At 37.1% G+C, this 17,398-nt stretch overlaps 1 protein-coding gene across 1 annotated transcript in view; it reads left to right on the top strand.

The window, feature by feature from the left end:
• The window catches only part of SUCO (SUN domain containing ossification factor), a 96,559-nt gene that overhangs the window by 67,280 nt on the left and 11,881 nt on the right, over positions 1 to 17,398 (top strand). Inside the window, 5 exon segments of the mRNA XM_078156494.1 lie at positions 1,897 to 1,962; positions 6,111 to 6,185; positions 8,140 to 8,224; positions 9,423 to 10,601; positions 14,407 to 14,494. Of these exon segments, the coding sequence (XP_078012620.1) occupies positions 1,897 to 1,962; positions 6,111 to 6,185; positions 8,140 to 8,224; positions 9,423 to 10,601; positions 14,407 to 14,494 (1,493 nt within the window).

Here is a 17,398-nt window from a genome sequence, read left to right as displayed (position 1 = left end):
ACATGCCCAGAGTTCCATGGCTAGTTAGGTCGTTTTTGAACCAGATCTTCTGACTGCAACCCCCAGGGGCCCTGTCCAATGCTGAGTCAGGAAACCTGAGTTTAATTTCAAACATACTCTATGTAATATTTCAAATGTACCTCTGTAACTTTCATCTAGTCACTTAACCTCATTGAGTGGGCAGTATTTACTTATATATGTGATATATATAAAGAAAAGGAAATTGATCTGCAAGATCTCTTTTAAATTTTGAGTTCTATAATTGTTACAAATGTTCCATTGCTTACACAGATTTTTGTAACCTGAGTTAATGCTTTTCACCATCCATATCACAAACCTCTGCTTGTAATCATATCCCCAGGCTCTGTCCTGCTTTATCTTCTCTTTTCATACTTTATTACTTGGTGACCTTACTATTTCTTAACAATTCAGTTATCATCTCTATAGATCATCTTAAATCTATATATCTAGCTCTTTTCTTGAGTTTGTCACTAATCTCCAGCTATACTTGGACTTTTCAGACTAGGTGTCCTGTAAGTGTCAAACCCAGCTCCCAACCTCTTTCCAATTTCCCTGTTTTTGTTAAAGATATCATCTTCCTGCTAGGAGGGAAGGAAACAAGTTCTTTATTAATTACCTGCTATGCACCAGGCACTGTGCTAAGTATGTTACAAATGTTATCTCATTTGATCCTCACAACAACCCTCGGAGGTAGGTGCTATTATGATCCCCATTTTCCAGATGAGGAAACTGAGGCAAACAGAGGTTAAGTGACTTGCTCAAGATTACACAGCTAATAAGTGTCTGAGATTAGATTTGAATTAGGTCTTCCTCCTCCTGGCCCAGCACTCTTTTTACCGTATCACATAGTTGCTTTATAGTCACCTAGGTTTGCATTCTCAGCATTATCCTCTGCTCTACACTTAACTTTATCCCACACCTCTCAGATCTTGTTATTTCTACCTTTTTATCTCTCCTACCCATCCCCTTTTGTCTCATTATATTGCTGCCACCCTAGTCCAGTCCCTCATCACCCCCACTAGATTGTGAGCTCCTTGAGGGCTGGGGCTATCTTTTGTCTTCTTTTTTTTTTTTTATCCCCAGTGCTTAATACAGTGTCTGGAACGTAGTAGGTGCTTAATAAATGGTTTTTGAGTGACTTTTCATCTGGACTATTGCAATGGTCTCCTGCTGGTAGCCCAGCCTTAAGTCCATCCTCCATTCTACATAGCTACAAAAGTGATTTTCCTAAAGTATATATATCTGACCATGTCACTCCCTTATTTAGTAAACTTTAATGACACCTTTAGGTTCAAATATAATCTCTTGTCTTTACAGTTTAGCTCAAGCCTGCCATTCCAGCTTTATTATAAGAGCGCACTGTAGAGTATGACCTTCTGTTACATTATACTCCAGCTGAACTTAGGATTTTGCTGTTCCTTTCCTCTGACACTGACACTCTCACATCCATGACTTTCCATTAGTTGTCGCTCATGGCTGGGATGCCCATTTTCCCAATCTTCCTCTTGGATCTTTTGCTTCCTTCAAAATTCAGCTTAGGTACTTAGGATCTTTTACATAAAATCCTTCCTCTTCCCCTCTCCTCTCTCCAATGTGGTGTCCCCTTCCCCTGTAATCATGTATTTTATTTTATGTATATTTAGATACACACGATAGAATGTTAGCTGTTTTAGGGCAGGAACTGTTTGATTTTTGTTTTTGTATTCCCAGTACTTAGCACTCTGTTGGCACATAGCAAGTGCTAAATAAATAATTGCTGATTGATTTTCTCAGTGTGTCAGTGTTCCCAGTTATTTTACTTTTAGTTTTTGTGCGTGGCCACAGTTGTTGGTGTGGTGTAATTTTTATGATGATAAACTATGTTATTTCAAACAGATTATCCTTTGGATTATAGTGCTGGGGAGGACAAATCTTCAAAAAATCTTCTTGGTTCTGCTACAAGTAAGTATTTTTCCCCTGTCACTTTGTAGCGCTTCCCACATTTTTTCGTTTTGTGACCCACTTGGAAATCTCTAACATTTGCTGTGACACACTCTTGCCTTTCTTATATCCACAGTTGAAAATTGATATGAAAAGAAAGGGAGGGAGAATGTTAATTGACCTTTGAAGAGAATATTATTGATTAGGATATTGAGGAGAGGAATATTATAATACACTGAACTAGCAAGGATGGACACAGAATGACTAGTCAAAGGAGAAAAAAGCCCAGACTATGTCTCAGAATGTTGAGCTGTAAGCATATGTAAAGAGAAAGAACTGGTTTTAACATGCAAGTGAAGTGCCATTATACTAATTGAGTATGTATGTACTCTGTTTTAGCCATACTTTTACATTGGTTAAAGTGGAAATGAAGTGTCCTGTTCAAGGAACAGCAAGAAGACAGAGTATTTGAGGGTGGGGAAGGGTGTAGGGTGTAAAAAGACTAGAGAGGTGGGGGGTGGGATATTATGAAGAATTTTATGTTTGATCCTTGAAGTGATGAGGAGCCACAGGACCCTGGAGTGTATCGAGAGAGAGAGAGAGAGAGAGAGAGAGAGAGAGAGAGAGAGAGAGAGAATGTAGAGGTGGGGGGTGATGTGGTCACACTGGTACTTTATTTAAGAAGATCATTTTGACAACAAAGTGGAGGATGGCCTGGAGTGAAGAGAGATTTGTGGCAGTGAAACCAACTGAGAAGGCTATTGCAATTGTCCATGTGTGAGGTGATGAGGGTCTGCACCAGGGTCACGGCAGTGTCAGAGGAGAGAAGAGGGTATGTGTGGGAGATGGTGTAGAGAAAAAAATCAGTAGGCCATGCCAATTTACTGGATATGGAAGTTGGGAGAGAGTGAGGAGTTAGTTGATGATGATGATCATGGTATCTAGATTGTGAACCTGTGTGACTGGGGAAATGGTGGTACTCTTGACAGAAATAGGGAAGTTTGGAAGTTGGGAGGATTTGGAGGGGTGTACGGGGGGAAGGAGAAAATGAGTTCAGTTTTGGCCTTGTTGAGTTTAAGATATAGACTGTACAGTCCAGTTCATGATGTCCAATAGGCATTTGGAGATGTAAGACTAGAGGTCTGCAGACAGGTTAGTGCTGGATAAGTAAATTTGAGAATTATTGACATAGAAATAATAATTGAATCCATCATACCTGATGAAATTACCAAGTGAAAGAGTACAGAGGGAGAAGAGAAGAAGGCCCAGAACAGAAAAGCCCCATGGAATAGCCATGGCTATCAGGCATGACCTGGATGAAGATCCAGTAAAGGTGACTTTGAACAAGTGGTCAAGTGGGTAGAAGGAGAACGGGAGAAAGAGCAATGTCCCAAAACATAGAAGAGAACATCAAGGAGAAATAGGCGATTAACAAGGTCAAAGGCTGCAGCAAGGTCAATAAGGGTAAGGATTTAGGGGAGATTCGACTGGGCAATTAAAGTTAACTTTTAATTAACTTTGTAAAGAGCAGTTTTGTTTGAATGAATGATGAGATTGGGAGCCACACTGGCAATAGTTAAAAGGAGAGGGAGAGGAAAGGAAGTGGAGACACTGATTGTAGATGGTCTTCTCAAGGAGTCTAGCCATAAAAGGGAGGAAGTGATATGGGATGATGGTAAGGATGGATAGATCCAAGTGATGGTTTTTTGAAGATGGATGAGACAGAGGAATGTTGGTAACAGGGAAATATCCAGTAGATAAATGATCGAAGGTAAGTGAGAGAGTTGGGATGATAGAGGGGGCAGTGTGATGGGAGAGACAGGGTGGCATTGAATCACTTGTGCTTGCAGAGGCGTTTGCTTTGGCAAGAAGGGCCCCTCTTTGTGTGAGGCAATGCTGCTTCTAACATAGAAGTAGAAAGAGAGGGAGATTTAATGGAGTATTAGTCAGGTGCCATCTCCCATCAGGACTCTTCAGTTTTTAAAAGTAGCATAGATACATATTGTGTGTGTGTGTGTGTGTGTGTGTGTGTGTGTGTGTGTGTGTGTGTGTGTGTTAACTACTATAGATTGTAAGAATTTCCATTTATTCGGAAATTAATAAGTGAGGAAAAACTTCTGGTAAATTATGAAAAGTAGACATATAAAGAGAAAATATTAAAATACCCTTCTGCTTTTGTCTTTCTGTCATGCTTTGTCATTGCCACATTGATTTTATAACTTGTTCAAATAGGTTAGTGGTTTCTACTTAGTGAGACATAATACCACAAGAATACAACATTATGCTAAATTTCTTTGATTAACATTTAAATATAATCAATATAATATATAATATAGTAACAGGATAGCATGTGGCTTAATGTTTTGATATATTTCTAGAAAATTAAGATCTTTCAAAGTGGGAGTCTATTACCACATAAAATTTAAATTTGTTAGGCTTGCTATACAAAATAAAAGGAATATTATATTGAATTTACTGTATCATTGGCTTTCTATCCCTTAGAGAGTCAGCATTTGTTTGAATGAAGCTCTCCTCCATTCATAGCGCTTTTCTTCTATAGTCATTAACACATTTAGTCATTAACATTAGCACAGATTCAATAATTGTACCATTCTGAAGACAGGCAGACACAAAAACTCATTCATATACTTGGGAGCCACCTATATTTCAATAAACCCTAGTAAGAAGGACTTTAGATGCAATGTGATATATTGGATAGAAACATGACTTCAAAGGAAGGCATGGGCACGAGTCTTCTCACATACACACACACACACACACACACACACACACATACACACACACACACACGCATGCACACATGCGTGTATACACACAAACATGTATGCACACATATACATATACACACATACATACAGTAGCTGACGTATTATTTGGACATGGTGAATCATAAAACAGAAATTCAGAATGGCCTTCATTTCTGTATAGGCCCCATTCACTTTTATAGTGGTGGAGGCAGAGTGACAAAACGAGTGTTCTAAGAATCACATGATTTTTAGAACATTATTAAACATTAAGTTAATGTTGGCACTTTAAGTGAAATCCTAATCCAATAATCAAATGATATCAATAATCAGATCATATCAATATTGACATTCTTGTTATAAATGAAACCAGAAGACAAAAGGTATGTGACTCTAAATGGACAGATGACTTGGAGAGCCTTCTTGAAGAAACCAATAAAAGAGGTGGCAGAGATGGGTTTTATCATTTGTACAAAATGAGACACTTGATCCTTTTGTATTGCATGGTGAATATTTGCCAAAAGATCATTGTAAACATAGTTGCACTTGAGGCACCAGTATGAATTGTAAAAGAATGAGAAAGTATTGCAAGTATGTCTATGATGAATCCAATAAGAAGTTCCAAGTTAAATCAGTGTATCCTTTGTAAGAGGATTAAGATAGTGGTGAAATTGCACAAATTGAAGAAGAGGGAAAAAATTATGTTGGAAAACATAGTTTAGGAGTAAGAAACAAGAGAGGCCAAAGGCTAATAATGAATAGTCTACTGAAGGAGAGAGTCTACTTGTCACCATGTGGTAACCATGGAATAAAATAGCAAAGCTAAAAGGACAAGAGAAAATGATCATACCAGAGTGAGTCATTCTTGAATCAGCTGTTTACAGCTGACGTTAACTACGCCCGCAGGTTTAAAGATCAAACTCTGTATCAGATGAGAAAGAGAAAATAAAAGCAAGAACTTAAGCATATGCAATTAAGATGTTGACAATTGTATATTCTCTACTGAAAAACTGGAAATGGATATTAATGCATACTAATCTCATTTCCTAAGGAAATCTGACTGAGCATAAATATCACTCTCTTCCTCCACTCCTGGTTTAAAGGAGGATATATAGGAGTTTATGGACATGTATCACATCAGATGAGAAGAGTGGTATTGGGAGTAATTGGAATCAGTCGCAGATCCATCAAAAGAAAAATGTTATTGAGATCGGGCACACTATGATTTATCACCTATGCACTTATCAATGAATAAACTGTCCAATATCAAGTATTTTTTGAACTAAAACTCTATTGGCTAATGCTTGAATTACATGGAGATTTTTGTTGCTATAGGATTTGAAAAGTGTTTAAAACAGTGACACTTCACAACATTCCATAACTGACTGGTTGCCTTCTGTTTAGATGCCATTCTAAATATGGTGAATATTGCTGCAAATATTTTGGGAGCGAAAACTGAAGACCTTGCTGAGGCAGAAGGTACCTACCTACCCACGTTTTGAATCTTTTTTTCAAATGTGGCTTCTCAGATACTACTTGTGCTATTGTTCTGCCTAACTAGGAAGACCAATTAATAAACTAGTTAGATTTCAAAAAGAAAAATATAAATAAGATACTTAAGAATTTCCTTTTAGAGCTACTACAAGCTCTGCATTTGTAGCAGGATTCTATTAATAGAATTGTAATTAATTCCTTTATTAATGGTTCTTCCCTGCTTAGATACACATACATAGACACACAGCCGCATAGACATATGACACATATGTTCATTAACTGTCACTTTTATTCCATTTATTAGAATTGTTTAAGGTTATTTTGAATAGTCAAGAGAGTGTGATAGTGATAATTTTGATTCCTCAGTTGCTACCTAAACTATTTTTCTATCTAATGGCCTACCAAGACAGTTTAGAAATAAGGCCCCTATTGTTATAGTCTGTTTAGGAATCAGTTACAGACACAAACAGCCACCCCTTTCTCTTAATTTTCTTGCCATTTAGGACCCCAGGACCCTCCACAATCAGGCACCATCTTATCTTTTTCAGTATTACTTCAAAATGGATTACTTTTTAACACCCCCCCCCCAATACATGTTGCATTATCATACCTTCCTCCCTTTTCCCAGCCTGTTCTCTGTGGCTCCCTCTCTTCAGCTCTTGAATTCATATCCATCCTCAAACCCAATTCAGAAGCTGCCATCATGTCTTTGAAGCCTTCCTTGAATCCTTGGTTAGTAACAGTGTTTCCCTAAAGGTCTTACATGGTATTTTGTTTTGTAACTCTCTAAAACACTTAATAGTTTGTGTTATACCTATCTACATTGCTGTCCTGTCAGCTTACTAAACTGTAATTTCCATGAGGGCTAAGTCATCATTTATATCCTTCCAACCTCCTGGTCCTTTCCTAGAACACAAACAAAATAGCTATTTAATAAATGTTTGATAGTTAAACCTCCCACGTGATTATTGCTTTGATGGACCATGATAAGTAGCTTATGGGTATGTCCTCTACTGATACAGGTTGCAGCTTTCTCATAGCTTCTCTTATGATTTATATCTGTATTTTTCCATAAATCCTCCATATGTGATCTGTCCAGTATTCTAGAGGTCTTTCTCTTCTTTCTGTATCTCAGAGATAGCAGTGTTCTACCAGATTGTCTTTCTGCTGCTTTTCATTCTATAGAAAAACCTACCTTCTTTTCCGAGATATACATGTTGTTAATCATAGTCTTTTGCAATTTTCCCTACCTCAGTCTTTGGTGACTTGCAGTGGTCTATATGTGTCTGCCATATTATGTCTTTTGGTTGCCCTTTACCTTATTTGTAATTTTAAACTCTCCTGACAATATGGTATTTCACATTAATTACTGCTAATGGCATAATTAAACCCACAATTTCATTTCCTTCTCTCCTTCCTTAAGTTCTTCAGCAGGATAGAAGGAAAGTTAGAACACTTATTTGTGTTAACATATTGATCTTAATATTTATTCTTGCCTTTTGCCTTAAAATGAAATGTGTGAAAAATAGTGCCAGTTACGTGCCTTACTCAGTTTTATAATTACCAGATTTAAGGGAGGAAAATGTGATACACACACACACACACACACACACACACACACACACACACACACACACACACACACACACACACACACACTCAGTCCTATATGGTATTTGTTTTGGTTTAAGTACCAGTGATTTCATTTGGGGGAAAATGCTAAATATCATTAGGTTTAACCATGAATTTTTGCTTTTGTTAAGGAAGCCAGTGCAGAATTATTTGAAGGACAATATGCTGTAGTAATAAACCTATTTATTTTCTTTATCATTGCCTAAGAAAGTAAAGTTTTCTGTTAGGGTGCTTGTGATATAGCTTAAGAAAATATTCTATTTAATCAGCTTCTCAATGTGGATGTGTATAATTTCTTTTAAAATAGGAAATAAGAGTGTATCTGAGAATGCCCCAACCACAGCGGCCCCTCAGATGCCAGATTCAGAGCCAAGTCCCATTCCACCAACTGAGTAAGTTACAATAGTACCCTGTAATGTTAAGCCCAGAAGCAGCAAGGTGTTAATTTGAGTTCCATTGAAATGGTGAGTGAGGTATTACTAGTAAAAATTTATTAAATCTCAGACTTGATTATCCCCAAGCAAAACATAGAAGGGCAGGTGAATCTTACAGTATGGTAAGAACAGACCCCCCCAAAAAACAGTTTTCACTACATTATAATGCCAGGTAGGCATGATTTTGACCTTTTTAGTATTCTTAGGGCTTATTTTTTCCATTACTGCAAATTATTTTCTTTTGAGACTAGTTATGGTTATAGGTCAAAGGATTTGTTAAAGGGTCCAATTATAATGAATCTAAATTTATAAATATTAATAAGTGCATACCATGTGTGGGATATGAGAAAAGTAGAACATCTGGTAACTTATGATATTCCTAATGTGCCGCAATCGATACATTTTATGCTATAGACTCTTAAGTATTAAAGGAAATCAGATTTGGAATATAGTATTCTTTAATTAATGATACTTTATGTGTTTTCTCTTGGAGTTATTGTTGGTCTTAGAATGGTGGGGAGGAATAATGTTGGTCAACAGCATTTTGTCTTATTTTTAAAATAATAGAAAACCATCCTAAAAATATTAAGATACCTCAAAATTTTATCCCCGAAGTGATTTTCCCTTGATATTTCCCCTTATTCCTTCCTCAGCTTATCTCTTATAAAATTTTCTGTGCCAATGAAATTAAGTCTTCCGTTTTTTTTTTTTTAAACTTTATTTTAGTTTTTATCTGAAGGGATATCTGCATGAGAATATACATGGAAGTATTTTGAGAACTTGGGGGGGGGGGAATAGAGGTAGGCCTCCCTTAGTAAAAGATTATGATTTAGTATGATATACTATTCTTAGTCACTTGAAAAATTAGTTACTTGGGTTCTAGTAATATAACTGTTACGCAAAGTTATTCCATTTTGTCCCTTTAATCAAGCAATGTTCCCAAACAAAAATGATGTATTAATGATTTTTTGAAAAAACAATTAGCTGTTTCCAGTATTTGAACAACATTTGAAATATTGCACGTGTTTTCAAGGGGGAAAAGTTAACTTAAAATATTAACAGATATTTGAATTCTTACTGCGTGACATAGATTTTTTTTTTAAACTCTGAGACCCTGTTTGGCCTTTAGATTTATAATGGAGATGTTTATTCCTAGGTTTGAAGCTGCTGAAGGTCATTTACCAGATGCAGAGCCACCCACCCTGGACTTTCCTAAAGAAGGCCCAATTGTACAACTGGTCCAAGAAGAAGAGGAGGAACCAAGCCCATCAACTGTCACTCTTCTGGGGAATGATGAACAAGAAGAAGAGTCCCCAGCATGGTCTGAGTTGGAGACACAAACATATTGCAGTGAGCTAGCAACTGCGTGTTGTATTTCTAGCTTTTCAGAATATCTGCTGAAGTGGTGTTCCCTTAGAGTTGCTCTTTCTCGTCAGCGCAGTAGAACTGTGGGGAGCAGAGAGGCATATTATCCTGTTACAGCTCAGCCCTTATTACCACTGGCCACCGAGTCAGTAGAGGCTTCTGTGTCACAACCTCTGAGTGAGGAATTGGACAGTAAGATGATGGAGAGAGAAGCTGAAGCTGCTGTGGCACGTAATGTAAGCAGTGTTTTCCATGAGGATCTGATCAATCATACCAAGGATGCTATTGAGCTGGAGCCCAGCCATCCTCCAGCTGTGTCTCAATCAGTTCTTTTTGATGTAACTCCAGAAATCAAGTCATCCTCCAGAGCTGAGGTTCCTGACCCCATTAAGCAGGAAGTGGGACAGACAGTATCACAGCTCTTTCCTCAAGAAAGCATTGTTGAAGTTTATACAGAAACAGAAAAAAAGTCTGAGGACAGTATTGCTACAGAAAAGCATTCTGTGATCCATGAAACCATTACAGTGGGTGAAGTCAGGGACAGTAGCATTAGGGATGATGTAAACTCAGTTCAAATGATCTTAAAGCCTTCAGAATCAGTCCAGCTGCCCGAACATACGACCTCTGTGCCAGACAGTGAAGATGAAGAAGCCAAGGTGACCACCACTGACATACACAAGCACATTCCACCTCCTGTTGTGGAGTCTTCTCCAGTCTCTGACATAAGAGATGAGGAACAAGCTGCAGAAGATGTGCTGCTTGCTCTCCCTGTGCATGGTGGTTTGCAGAGGACAGCTCCTGATTTTTATGCTGAATTACAAAATTCAACAGATCTAGGGTATGCTAATGGAAACCTTGTGCATGGATCAAACCAAAAGGAGTCTGTATTTATGAGGCTTAACAACCGAATTAAAGCCCTAGAAGTCAACATGTCCCTCAGTGGCCGGTACCTAGAGGAGCTTAGCCAAAGGTAAGATTGTCATAGAAGGATTAATCGAAGTAGTTGTACCTGAAGGGCAGGTTAAGTAGTGTTTTCCCTGAGGACTGGAATATTCTTAGGACATTCAAGAAAGAAAGAAAAAATTGTAGATCAGGATTGAATTAATTCTTGATATAATGGTACCAGCCAGTATTTACCTACAGAGTTTACTTATACACACACAGATGGATGAAAATGAAATAATTAGCTTTTTTTCTTGGTAAGTTTTAATTGTGGAATTTTAACCACAGTTGGTTAGTATTATGAAACTTAAACTTATTTGAGGGTGTCAAGTTGCGTCTTAGCCAACTTTGAGCCACAAATCTTAGCAATTTAGGAAGGAAAATAAAAATAATGATGAAGCTCAAACTGATCAGTTTTCTTATTTTTCACCGACTATAGTTTGTTTGGTGGAGAAGAATGATGGAGATTTTTGGTTATTTGTGAATAATTGAGTTGTTGATATAGAACTACTATGCTGTTCTATATGTTACTGAGCCTTCTCCTGTGGATATGTGCTTCTCTTATACATGTTGTGAGAACTCTATGATTTTATTATCTTTGCCAAGTTTATCTTGGCAACAGAGATCAACACAGATCCCTTTTAGAATAATGGTTTATTTCATTAATTATAAAGAATTAAACTGTTTATTGACCATTTGAGGGAAATATAATGCAAAGACAAATGAGTTAATTCCCCATTTTGGTAAACACAAAATAACTGGATTGCATGGGGAATACTTAGCTTTTTAAAATTTATATCTTTTTTACATCACCTGGATTTCTCTTCCCAACCTGAAGAAAAAGAAGAAAAAACATTCATGGAAACCAACCTTCATATCAGAAAGGCAGATATTAATGTGAAGGAGATGCCTTCTGATATTTCTTCCTTGGGGATAGACTTGGTCATCAGTCATTATGATTTTGCATCATTCAGTTTCAGTTATTTTATTCTTGTTAGCCTTCTGTTTACTTTGATGTCATTGTATGTATTCCTGATTTTGCTTCCTTCACTTTTTATCAGTTCATGCAATTTCCCCATATTCTTGATATTCACCATTTCATCACAATAATAGTCTGTTACATCCATGTACCACATAATGTGTCAGCATTCCTTAGTCAGTGGACATCAGCATTATTTTCAGAATTTTACCTTTTAATTAATCCTGATTGTAATTCTCACATACCATAGTTGAGTAAAGAAGGCACACAGAATATAGGTCGAAAGGGCTCCGTCTCATTAGAAGATGATATACGAGTATACAGACAGTGATGAAATGTAATGGGGAATTGGAGGGTGCAACTCTCAGGCAAATATTTTCAGGAATATATTGTACAGTGAAAAAAGACAACCTTCCCTAATATTCCCTTTGTCCATCTTTGGATCCGATGCTTTGAAATTAAAGAGGCAGAGTAGTGGATTTGGATTCAGGCAGCCCCATGTCTAGTCCCACCTCCATGGAGCCATATGAGTGTAGGCAAATCCTTAAACTTGTGAGATCTTCACTTTTGCTCATCTCTGGAGTAAAGAGCTGAACTAGAGAGCTCCTGAGACCTCTTCCAGTGTTGCTTCTTCTTCTGTGATACTGGCTACGCAAAATTGCTAAGCTTTCCAGACCTCAGATCCAGCTCCTGTGAAAAACCGAGATTATTTTCCTCTGAGTGAATTGCGGGAGAGTGAGCCATCTCTCTCTCCCTGCCCCTTCCAGTCTATTGAGGCACCCATGGGCACAAAGCACAAGGGGTACACACTTGCCGTGTGTACACATGCATATGCCCTCCGGTTTTCTTTTAAACTATAAAAAGCAGAGTGCCATTCTTGCTTTTCTGTGGGAAGAATGTACGTCTACTTATTTTCCCTCCCTTACATTTCTTTATGTAGGCAAGATCATTAACTGTGTAACACACCATTAGAGGCAACCCTGCATATTGATGGAAGATTTAGAAGAGCTTAATGTGGGAATGAGTTCCCTGTGGGGACATTTTGAAGACTTCTCCATGATAGATTTTTGAGTACAAGCTGGCCTCACATGGTTTCCTTGGGCCTGCTGTCTTGAGGCTCTTGATAACATTTGTGTCAAGAGTTTAGAGCTTGCACAGTGCCTGACTCCATCCCTTCAAGCTTAGCCCTCAACTTTCTTCTCACCGTTAACCAAATGATTGAACAATCAGCTTAGTAGTCAGCTGTGTGGGAGCTTCTTGTCAAGGAATGAGAACAGTAGGATCTTAGAAAAGTCTTGATAATATTTTTTCAGTCCTCATCACATCCCGCTTCTTCTGGGTCCAGCTACATTAGTCAGATTAGCCCATCTGGAACATTATTATAGCTTTAGTATGTCCTTTAGGAATACTCAGGAAGTACTTACATGTGGTAAGGGAAGCAGAGCAAACAGCTGTACAGGAGACACAGCTAAGTGTTACAATGGAATAGGCCACTGGAGAGAGGGTCAGGAAGACCTGAGTTCAAATTCTACCTCCCATACATAACTAGCTATATTCAGCTTAAGCAAATCACATGACTACTCTCATCCTCACTTTCCTCATCTGTAAATGGGGTAATAATCACACACCTACCTCAGAGAATTGTTGTGAGGATAAAATGAGATGTGTGTGTGTGTGTGTGTGTGTGTGTGTGTGTGTGTGTGTGTGTGTATGTGTATGTTGAGAGAGAGAGCAGAGAGAGAGAGAGAGAGCACTTTGCAACACTTAAAGTCCTATACAAATGCTAGCTATTAATTATAGTGACTTAGCATTATGATCATTATATGATTTTCCCAATCATGGGAGATGAGCAAATTTAGCTCCCACCTTTCTTTGGAAAGGTAGAGAATTATGAGTTCAGAATATTGCATACTTTTTAGATGTAACTACAGGTTGATATAGATTGATTTTACTTAACTAGTTTTCTTTTTCTTTATAAAGAAGACCCACAAGATAGGGGCTGAGTATATAAAGAAATGACTGTTGATGTAAAAGCCAATGGCATTAATAAAACATATAACCTCCTATGTGCATGGCATTGTTAGCCCGCTAACATGAGATTCAAGGCAAAGCTAAATAATAATTGTGAACATAATATATTCCATAGCCACCTCCCTCCTTACTGCTACTTAACGTGGGGATTGTTTTTTGTTTTTATTTTTGTTTTTTTTAATTTGTGTGGCCAGAGTACCTAACAGAATTCTTGGTACATAATAGGTAGGTAAATGCTTGTTGACAGATACATGAAAATTAAAATTTAGTTTTGGATATGGCCAACATTCCTCCTTCCAGTGTTTGAAAAGATAATTTCTGATTAAAATGATCAGAGGAGACTTCATGGTATTGGCAATATCAGTACTGGGCCTTGGAAGAAGGGTGGGATTTCAGTAGGCCAAAATAAGGAAAAATTGTATTTAGTGAGACACCAGACTTCTTTCCCAGCTCTTGTTTCCTGTTACTTGAGTAATCCTCCTGTTGTGTTCCAGAATCACCTTTCCTTGTCTCTCCTTACCTGTCTAGCATACTCCACTTCCCCAAGTAAACCTCAAACCAAATAAAACCATAGACCCCTAAGGAGTGTGATGTTATCACTATTACTAAATAGCAGTATCCAGTAGACTCCCAGGACACCTTTTCTTTATATTTTTTAGTAGTTCTATGAAAAATCAGTTAGTGAAAACAGTTGTCATTGATGGAGAAAATCAAGGAAGGATTTGGAACTAGGGATATAATTCTCTAAAGTAGAGGTCATACATAATAATAAGTAAATCAGGGGAAAAGGAAAATTAATTTTAAAAGTGTATTCATTTCATAGGTATCGGAAACAAATGGAAGAAATGCAAAAGGCCTTTAATAAAACTATAATAAAACTTCAGAACACTTCTCGAATAGCAGAGGAACAGGTAAGTAGTCTTTTTAGCTACTATAGTTTTTTCATTAAGCTCCTTCTGAATTTTGGTAAATAACTTCCTGCTAAAATGGGAGAAATAATTATTAAGACATTATATTTTCTTCTAGTTGGTAAACTCTAAAGGCTTCTATTTAGTGTGTTTTTTTTTCTTGGCATGCTGTTTGGCCATCAGTATTAGGAATTCCCTTATGTAGTTTCTTCATAATCTTGATAAAAGAACATTTGAAATATGATTATGCCTAAAAATGGTTGCTTTGGGTCTTTTCAGTTTGACATCTCAGAATACTGCTCAGATGAGGGAATAAAATTTTGCTTGGGAAAATATACAGAATAATGATGCAAATGAGTTTTGTCAAAGTATGTTTGGTGGTTAGCAAAGCAATTGAAAATTTGAAGGGCAGTGGTGCCTATTATACAATTATATTTAATTTTCCACAGCAGAAGCATGTTATTATGAAAGTTAGGATTTTTTTTAACCTCTTCTTACTAGTTTAGTTTCCCTTCCCATCTCTCTTTCTTCCAGCCCATCTGATATATTGCTGCTAATAAAAAGCGTTGATAAATCCATGCTTTTTAAATATTCAAAGCCTTTCCACGGATTACACTATACCCAATCCTCAGTCTTTCCTGCTTCCCTACCTTTCCCACCTCTTTATTTTCTCCCCCCAGATTGGCCTATTTTAATCCTATTTTTAACCTGATGAAATCCTAACAGATTTCAAGTTCCAGGTTAGATTCCTTTTCTGCTGTAAAGCTTTCCCAATGCCTCCTGTCAACCAGAAAGAAGTCTTTCCTTTCTGAATAACTATTGTACTTTTATACCTCTCTTGACTCTTGCCATATTCTTACTTCATATTATGGTTAGTATACTATCTTATCTATTCTTTGAGAGCAAGTTGAACTGCAGAATATTTTTGTTAGTGGGAATAAATAAAATAAAGCTGAACAGGAATGCATATCCCCCTTTGACACACTCTTGCCTTTAACATTGTAGACACTTTAGATGAAGGGAAAACATTAATTTTATTCAGGGAGAGACCTACTGATTTCTAATCTTTAGCTTTTATATGTAAAATAGAATTATATATAGCAGAGAATAGCTGATTGAACAGAATCAGTTACAAAGTAATTGCTTGGCCATCTTTGTGTCCCTTTGCTTTTTCTTACTTAGTTATTTCTGGACACTAAAATTTCTCTGGCCTGACCTAAAGAAAAGAGTTAACTTAGTAAAAGGCAATGATCTATTCCTTCTTATAGGGAGGAACACTGAAGACTTTATGTATTCATAAAATCCCCCCCTACCCCGCAACTATTGGATCCCACAAGTGCTATTTAATGAACTTGATTTTTCACTCTTAATTTTAATTAAAAATCGAGCGTACTGGCAAAAATTATTTCATCCAATTTCTTCAAAATTATTTCAACTAATCCTCTCATTCAGTACCCCAGAAAAGAAAGTGTAGAATTATATATAAATCCTCTCTCCCCCACTAGATTATAAGTATCTGAAGAACAGGATCCAGGGTTCTAAGCTTAAGCATTTTTAAGTTCAGTTTAACATGTTTTATTAAATACCTATGATCTAGGCCCAGGGAACATAGACAAATTAAACATTCCTTTTTATATTATAAGCGATCCATTGAACACTTGGGTAATATGTTAAGAATTAAGAAATTCACCTGAATTCAGTCACTCAAGCCTTTAAATCCTGTGTTTCAGGCACTAGATATACAAATATAAATGAGAGGATGATCAAAGAGGCAAGTTCATGGTGGAGATGAGAAAGTAGTAGCATCAGGGCCACAAATAGTGGGGTTACAACTGGCAAAATGAGCTACTTTATTCTCCGAAGCTGAAGCAAAGGAGAGAATGGGAGATGCTATCTAGGTTATCTGAAATGTGAAATTGGAGAGAAGGGAGCTTATGACACATGGGCTCACTTTTTTTTTTCCAACTAAATATGAGGCAGGGTTTGCTGATAAGGGATGGGAAGGGAGGGTATTAGATGACTTGAGAGAAGAAGTTTGAAACAGATTCTGTAGAGAATCAGAGAAGAGGGAAAGGATTGGCATGAGAAATCATAGGATCAAAGATTTAGAGTTGGAAGGGACCTTACAAAGCCATCAAATCCAGTCTCCTCACTTTACAGATGAGGAAACAGGCACAGAGATGATGTGACATTGTCACGCAGCTAGTAATTGCAAATCCAGACTGGAACCCAGGTCTTACTGACTGCAGGTTCCCTAGCTGTTATACCCTGCTGCCTAGTTGAGTTTGGATAAGACTGCTGATTCAGGAATGACTCTTATCCTAGTAATAGTTGTTTCCTCTATGTTAAAATATCCATTTTATTTTAGGATATTAATAGCCCTTGTTATGTACATGGCCTTCTTACCTATTTACAGAGTATTCATGATGTGTAGGTGAGGCATTTCCATAGTCTGCCAGTCTCACATCTTTGCTTCCTTACTTTTGAGTCATATTTCCCAGTATTTTTCACTGTCCTCACCTTTGCTTTGATATTACCACACGAAAAGTATATTTTTATTTAATTTGGAAGATCTTCAAAGAATTTTTCTAGCTCTTTGTCTTTTGTAACAAATATGATAAATTGCAATTATTTTCTTGACGTTCTTTTTGCAAATAGTTATTTTATTATGCTAGTATGAAATTGTTTCTTCCTGTCTTTGTAAAAGTGATAAAGCCAATTCCAAGAAAATTCTGCAAACCATCCCTTTTATGTGGCTGCAACTTGCTGTTTTCTTAATGGTTTTATTTATAGCAAGAATGTCAAGATTGATACATTTAAGTTCTTCTGATAGAATGCCTACTGGAGATGAGAATCTTAATTGTAGAGTACTATTACTTATGTTAATTTTTTAAAAGGTCTGAATAC

The sequence above is a fragment of the Phascolarctos cinereus genome, unplaced genomic scaffold (assembly GCF_003287225.1).
Source record: "Phascolarctos cinereus isolate Bilbo 61053 unplaced genomic scaffold, phaCin_HiC Scaffold_5;HRSCAF=322, whole genome shotgun sequence".
In the NCBI taxonomy this organism is placed as follows: Eukaryota; Metazoa; Chordata; class Mammalia; order Diprotodontia; family Phascolarctidae; genus Phascolarctos; species Phascolarctos cinereus.
The sequence above is the reverse complement of the archived record's forward strand: the minus strand, read 5'-3'. Positions and strand labels throughout refer to the sequence as shown.